At 52.5% G+C, this 7,501-nt stretch overlaps 1 protein-coding gene across 4 annotated transcripts; it reads right to left on the reverse strand.

Moving 5' to 3' along the window:
- Positions 1 to 3,693: 3,693 nt before the first annotated feature.
- Positions 3,694 to 7,501, reverse strand: LOC107531827 (kallikrein-7-like). Of its 4 annotated transcripts, none has more exons than XM_087827320.1 (5): positions 7,385 to 7,453; positions 6,803 to 6,951; positions 6,409 to 6,656; positions 6,024 to 6,160; positions 3,694 to 3,846 (listed from the first exon to the last, which is right to left on the reverse strand). In XM_087827320.1, the coding sequence occupies exons 1-5, from the start codon at positions 7,451 to 7,453 to the stop codon at positions 3,694 to 3,696; spliced, it is 756 nt and encodes a 251-aa protein (XP_087683446.1). The 4 variants fall into 4 exon arrangements, with proteins under 4 accessions (XP_087683446.1, XP_016061461.1, XP_087683445.1 ...); XM_016205975.2 differs by having other exon boundaries at positions 6,803 to 6,956; positions 7,381 to 7,453; XM_087827319.1 differs by having other exon boundaries at positions 6,803 to 6,956; positions 7,372 to 7,453.

Genomic DNA, 7,501 nt, shown 5'->3' on the forward strand with positions numbered 1-7,501 from the left:
CCTGAAGCCAATACAAGAGAATAATGAATGTAAACTGTAATTAAAAAATAAAATAAATGAAAATCTCGGAAAAAAGATACAAGAGTTTAATATTTCATTTAAGTCAATATATGCAAAAATTGTCACTCAAAATAGGAAACGTTTAAAGAAGTAGTTTGCTTTTTTAATTTTTTTGCACAATTAGTGTTTGGGACCCGTTGTGTCTTTTTCACACCAATGGCACGTCTCAGTTGGATCTCCCCACCTTTCAAGTGGCCTAGTGCCACAGCTCTGGCAAGTGGCTGCCACGTTACGTGGTCCAGCTCTGCCCACTTCTCCCGTTGCGCTCCGGCCGTGGAGCTGATTCGAGGTTTCCCTGAACCAGGCCATGCCCTCTGACCCCTAGGCCTTCACCCATTCTATTCTCTCTTCCCAGAACACTCTTCTCACAACCTGTCCTTCAAGTCTGCTTAGCTATCGCCTCCTTCAGGAAGCCTTCCCTGAACACCACCCAATTCCCACCCGCTGCGGTTGGGTTAGTCACACTCTCGTCCAGGTTCCCACAGCAGGTGCCTCCCTCAAGTCACCCTGCACCGAGGCCACCTGGGTTCACGTACAGCTCCCCCGCCGGACCGCAAGCTCCTTGAGGGCAGGCACTGGGACTGACTCACCCCTGTGTCCCAAGCGCCCGCACAGGACCTGGCTCAGAGGAAGCCTTAGGAAATGTTGGCCGGATGACTAAATGACTTCATTATGCCCACTCCTGTTTCACAGATAAGAAAACTGAGGCTCAGAGAGAACAAGTGAGTTGCTCAATGTCAAACACCCAGGAAACGGCAGCGCCTGAGTCGAAACTCAGCTTCCAGCGTGGTGGTGGACACGACCCATCTCTTGGCACCCCCCTGGGTCTATCTTACTGCAGCATGGGGTTGGCGCATTTAGGAGGAGGAGTTGAGGGCCGTGGGGAAGGGAGGGAGGTGGGGAGTGGTGGGGAGTGGAGGAAACTCTAAGAGGGAATTAAGACCCCAACTCCAGGCACTTGCCACTGGTCCTCTAGGCTTTGTCATCTCCACCAGCTGCACATACTTGATTATGGGATGTTTTTCTCCTAATCGACATACTCGGCAAAGTCCTCAGTAAAGAAAATGATTTATAAGAAAAAGTTATGAGAAAATAAATATTGAACTCTAGTTAATGATATGCATGCTGGTCCTGGCCCATGTGGCTCGGTTGGTTGGGCGTCATCACAGGCACCAAAGGGTCCCAGTGCCCTGTCAGGGCACATGCCCAGGTGAGGCCTTGATCCCCAGTAGGGGGTGCGCAGAAGGCAGCCAATGCATATTTTTCTCTCTCTCCCTCTTCCTTCCTCTCTCTCTAAAATCAATAAAAAATATATATATTTAAAAACACACACCTATACATGCTGAAGTATTTAGAGGATAGTATACCAATATCTGTAACTTATTTTTAAATACATCCAAAAATTAGTTAGATTGATGGATGAATAGAGTAATAGGTGGAGGTGAGATAAAGCAAATATAGTAAAATGTCAATGGTAAGATCTACGTGGTGGGTATATGGGAGTCTATTGTAAATTGTTTAACTGTGCTGTATGTTAGAAACTTTTCATAATAAAATGTTGAAAAAAATATAAAAACTTTATGAGAGTGCAATCAGGAAAAAGTGACAGAAGTCACAAACAATTAAAAACCAACACCACTGAAGGCTTATTCTGTGTCAGACAACGTGATAGCACTTTCTGACTATTATTTAATCTTCACAGTGGCCTTGGAAATAGGTGCTGCTCTCTTATCGCAAAGATGAAGGACCAGGGAGGTGACGTGCTCAAAGGCAAAGAGCTGACAGGAGCCAGAACTGGGACTGGACCCCCCAAAGCCCAGTCTCTAGAATCAGTGCTTTTAACTACTGTGCTCTCCTGTTTACCCAAAGAAAAATGAAGTTATTTTTAAGAAATTCAACAAGAGGACGACCTGAAGTCATTGCAAGGCAACCCACCTGCAGACTCGTGCAAAGGAGCTGAGGCAGGGCCAGGCGGCTCCAGCAAACTTAGTGCAACTGCCATGATTTGCTACTTTTAAACATTTTAGATTGAATATTGATTTGGAGCAGCATGTGGGAGAGAGGAGAAGATGATGGAGCTTCACAGGGTGGGTGGCCCCCAAACCCTAGACATTCCTTCAACTTGTCACTGATCCAGAGAAAGGACAAGGCTAAAGGTCTGAACCCCTGGGTCTGAGGGAGGAGGGGCTGGGGGTCTGAACCCCTGGGTGTGGGGAGGAGGGGCTGGGGCCTGGACTCCTGTGTTTTGTGGGAGGAGGGGTCTTGGCTTACTCTGTGCAGACTATTGGTGGAGAGAGGGGCCCAAGGTAGACTCATGAGGGAGATCAGGTGAGGAGAGGAAGGATCTGGTGAATGTTGGCCAGAAGGGAATTCTGGGAGAAAAACTGGAAAGACAGGTGAGTCCCAGGCTGGAGGAGATTTCAGCAGAGCCTGAGATGTGATTGCCCAGGGAGCCTCTGACAGCTGGAGGCCTAGGGGTGTGGCCAGGCCCTGAGTCACTGGGGACTCCTCCCTCCTCCCTCCTCTCTCCTCTCTTCCAGAGGCCTCTTCACCTAATTTTTTGAGAACAGGAGCCCACCCACCCAGGTTCCCAGCCCCATCTTTCTCTCCCACCTGGGACATTAGGTGCTCACTTGTGGAAGGCCCTTGTGGGACCTCAGGGTCCTCTCTACCTGCCAGCCCTAACCTTCATGGAGCCTCCTCCTTCTGACCTAGTTTGCCACCTGTGAATTGCTCGGAACTATTTTCATGTCCATTTCAACCCTAATGACATAGGCAGTTCTCATTCCCCTCCCCTGCCCTCCCCTGCCCTCCCCTGCCCTCCCCTCCCCTAGGAAATTAAGAGGAGCATAGCACGGGACCAATGGGGCACTGGAGGCAGGGCGAGGGCTCAGGATCAGATGCATTTTCCTTTTCCATCTCCCTCACTTAAGGTCTCCTCTCCCCACCCTTAGCTCTTCAGAGGTTCCCACTTGGATTTTTCAGGTTATAAAAGGGCACAGGCACAGAAAGGGAAATGGAAGGAAGGAGATACCCCATGACTACGTCCATGTGCATCTTGGTACGTGATCTTTAGTCTGTGAATATTTCATTTCACATGGCGAGGATCACATGTATATACATTTATATCTTTCATTTTTTATTTCACATCAGGTAGCATAAACATTCTCGTGTGACACCGACAACTCTGCATAATTATCATCCTGAACAACTTCATTAATAGCTTCTTCACAAACTTATTTATTGTTTACATAAACAATCCACTAATTCAAACCTTGCCTCACATTTCGGATTTACCAGAATTTCTAGATCCAAGGCAGTGAATAAATGTCTCAATTCACCTTGTCCAACTGCCTTACAAAAGTATTTTACCCATTTACAGCTTCAGCAATTGAGGCTGATGGTCTCATTGCATCTTTACCGGCACTGCGGTTTTTGTGTGTTTTTTTGTTTTGATCTTATTTTTTTGCTTGATTTCATTGGTTTACATACATATCATATTGCTGAGGTTTTAATACGACTTTCAGCAAAGGTAAAGTTAAATATGAGTACAGGTCATTGATGTCCTTATTTCTGTAAACTTTCTGTTCAAGGCAGAGAGATGGAGCGACGGGAGTTTGGAGAGATTAGCTATTAATTGTTTTCCATGGTCTCCTTTATCCAATTGGTGAACTTGCAGACTTGGGTATAGACACCTGGGTCGTTGGGTTGGCCGCACGGGAAAGTTCCCCAGGACACCAGGCCTTGCAGGGTGCCTTGGCAAATCAGCGGTCCCCCTGAGTCACCCTGGAGGGGAGAGAGCACATTGGTTTTGGGTTCAGAGCCACCAGCACTGAGGTCTCCTACACCCCGCAGTTGTCAAGTCTCTGTCCGGCCAGGACACAGCCTCCCACCCTGGCCAGTGGGGAGAGACTCATTGTCCCTGAGGACCAGTGGGAGAGCAGGAATCAATGCTCTCAAGTCTGAGGACAAACCAGGTTTTCCAGGTTTTCTGGCTTGAGGCCCCCTCCCCGCCAATCACAGGAAGGGCTGGGGCTTCTGCGGACTCTTGGCCAAGCCACTGAAAGAAGGCGCACTGTCTCTGGGGGAACCTACACCTGCCCTTGCTCGGGGATTCGGGACAGGACAGTCCTGGGAACCAGGGGCAGGACCAGGGACCTAATTCACAGGGTCAAGTGCAAAATGAAAATGTAGATCACCTGGTGCAAATGCACGAATTTCGAAACAGCAACAGCAGTTTAAACCAGGTGTGGGGCTGGCTCGAGTGTGGGGCTCTGGGTCCCCCTGCACACCCTGCACATTCATGTCCCTCAGTGGGGGACAAGCGGGACCCCCCATTCTTTAGGACACACAGCTCTGTCCCTCTCCCCAACACACACATACCCCTGACCCTCGCAAGCTGAGAGTGCAGATGCGAGCAAAGGTAGTGAGGGGCCTATGAGGCAAAGGGACGCAGAGAAACAGAGGCGGGGAGAAGAAAGGAAGGAGGGGGAGAGAGAAGCAGAAATCTGGAGAGTGGGGGGAAAGGCGGAGATGGAGGAAATGAAGAGATTGACAGAGGCAGAACACTGAGGGGGGGAGGAGGAGAGAGGGGGAGAGAGATCCTAACACGGAGAGAGCCCAAAGGAAAACAAATAAATGAAATGAGCTGCAGAGAGGTGAGGGGAGATGATTCTCAGAGACAGAGAGGGGGAACAGACGGGGAACAGAGGTGTGGAAGGGGGAACAGAGGAGGAGGGGCTCCTTCTCTTCCCAGGCCCAGGGCCCAGGGCCCAGGGGGGGTGCACGAGACATAAACTCCTGGCACGAAATCTCAGTGATTGCAATAAATAATATTTTAGTGCAATACCTTAAAAATCAAATTTAATATGAAAAAAATCTGTGATGATTCGTTTATCCCAGTTTTAGGTAAGTGAGGTCAGTACTGTGCTCTGTTGAACCACATGGAAGCCCGAGGCAAATGGAAAATTGACTAAAACTGATCATTCTTTATTGGAAACTCTGATAGTTTGTTCATCGAGGACTTTTACATGGATTTTTAAAATAGTATGGCATTAGAATAGGATCACTCTTGGTCGCTGAGTGTTTGGTGCCCCCTTAAAGCCTGTGCTTGAAGCCAGTGCCTTGCTCCGCTTCCCCGTGTGCTAGCCCCTTCTTCCTCTCCTTCCTCACCTTCAGTCCCTCTCCCAGCCCCGGGGCCACACCAGCTGCCATGGGCCCCCACTCTGACTCACTGGGTAGAGAGGGCCAGGAAAGCAAGCCTGGTACAGTGTGCTAGAGATGGCCCAGTGCCAGGGTCAAGCCCCGGGCCCTGGGTGGAGAGAAGACAGAGCCTGGGTGGGGAGAAGACAGAGCCTGGTGGGGAGAAGACAGAGCCTGGTGGGGAGAAGACAGACCCTGGGTGGGGAGAAGACAGAGCCTGGTGGGGAGAAGACAGAGCCTGGTGGGGAGAAGACAGACCCTGGGTGTGGAGAAGACAGAGCCTGGTGGGGAGAAGACAGAGCCTGGTGGGGAGAAGACAGACCCTGGGTGTGGAGAAGACAGAGCCTGGTGGGGAGAAGACAGAGCCTGGGTGGGGAGAAGACAGAGCCTGGTGGGGAGAAGACAGAGCCTGGTGGGGAGAAGACAGACCCTGGGTGGGGAGAAGACAGAGCCTGGTGGGGAGAAGACAGAGCCTGGGTGGGGAGAAGACAGAGCCTGGTGGGGAGAAGACAGACCCTGGGTGGGGAGAAGACAGAGCCTGGGTGGGGAGAAGACAGAGCCTGGTGGGGAGAAGACAGAGCCTGGTGGGGAGAAGACAGAGCCTGGGTGTGGAGAAGACAGAGCCTGGGTGGGGAGAAGACAGACCCTGGGTGTGGAGAAGACAGAGCCTGGGTGGGGAGAAGACAGAGCCTGGTGGGGAGAAGACAGAGCCTGGGCTAAGCGGAAGCAGCACCCAGGGCCTGGAAGGAAGGGGGTCTCACATTGCAGGCGTTGGTCTTCGAGTTGGGGATGCCAGCACACAGCATGGATTTCCCCAGCAGGTCCTTGTAAACCTTCTTGCAGTCCTGGTAGGAGATGAGCCTAACATTCGTGCACATGAGCTCCGATGGGAAATTCACTGTTGAGGGGAGAGTACAGGTCAGTCTGAGGGGTGGGCCTGGAGAGCCCTGGGTGCTAACGGGGAGAAGATGTGGGCTCTGGGTTGTGAACTAAGAAGGGGCTGTGGGGTTCGATACTATGGTCATGAAAAGGGGCGTACCTCCTGGTCTCCTGAATCTGGGGACAGGGGGTCTGGGACCTAAACTCCTGGGTCCCAGGGAGGAGGGGGGCGCCTGCCAGGGCTCCCAGGCCACTGAGCAGCCTCACCCTCAGGGCTGGTGGTGGTGCCCCAGCCAGAAACGATACATGGGGTCCCAGGCGGTTCGCAGCGGGTGGGCAGGTTGACTTTCTTCACAGCCGAGGTCAGCTTGGCTGGCTCGCTGAGCTTCACGAGCATGATGTCATTGACGTGAGTCTGCGTGGAGTAGTCAGGGTGAACGAAAGACTTTGTGGCACTGATCTTCTGGCCTCTCCTACTGTTCAGCCGAAAACTGCCCATGTACACGTTGTAGTTACTGGAAGAAGAGACACATTCAGAGGGAGACACTGTCCATTGAGAGAGGGGGACAGAGATCCAGAGAGAGGGGGACAAGGGTGCACAGATAAGGGGGCAGGAACCCAGACGGAGAGCTGGAGACCCGGTGGCTCCCCGGCCACGCACCTCATCTGGCAGTGGGCGGCTGTGAGCACCCACTGCTCGTTGACCAGCACGCCTCCGCAGTGCAGCTGACTGCCTTTGAGCAGGGCCACCTGCCAGGGGTGGGAGGCTCTTGGGCAGGGGACTCCATCAATAATTCTATCCCCAGCATCCTTTCCTGGGTAGAGACATGGAGAGAAACATGGATAGCAAACCTCCAGGCAAAGCTGAGGAATCACTGGGGGATTTGCAGAGACAGACAGAGGCAGAAACGGAGCACAGTGCAGACAGCTGCAGTTGGAGATGGAGAGGAATGGAGGGAACCTGCTCAGGAACCCAGGACAGCGTCTGGCCTGGAGGCGACCCCAGCATCTGATGGGAGAGACACTGAGGGCAGGAAGCAGCCTGGAGGGCACACAGGCCCCGGGAGTCAGGGGGTGCAGGAAGAGAGGGGCCACCGCCGAGGATCTTGTCTCCATGGGAGGCAGCTGCTGCAGGGGAGGGGTCCTGACTCAGGGACTCCTTGGAGAGAGGGGCCCTGGGGGGGGAGGGTGGGGACTGTGAGGCCAGGGGCAGGGGCAGGCCTCCCAGGCCAGCCTCACCTGCTTGTCTAGCAGATCCCAGGGCTAAGGACAGCACTAGGATCAGCAGGGGCTGGAGAAGTGGACCTGCCATGAGTCCTCTCTGAGCCTGTGTGGCTGCCACGCAGGGGAAGGGCCTCTT

This window comes from Miniopterus natalensis, chromosome 18, assembly GCF_054644295.1.
Source record: "Miniopterus natalensis isolate mMinNat1 chromosome 18, mMinNat1.hap1, whole genome shotgun sequence".
Classification (NCBI taxonomy): Eukaryota; Metazoa; Chordata; class Mammalia; order Chiroptera; family Miniopteridae; genus Miniopterus; species Miniopterus natalensis.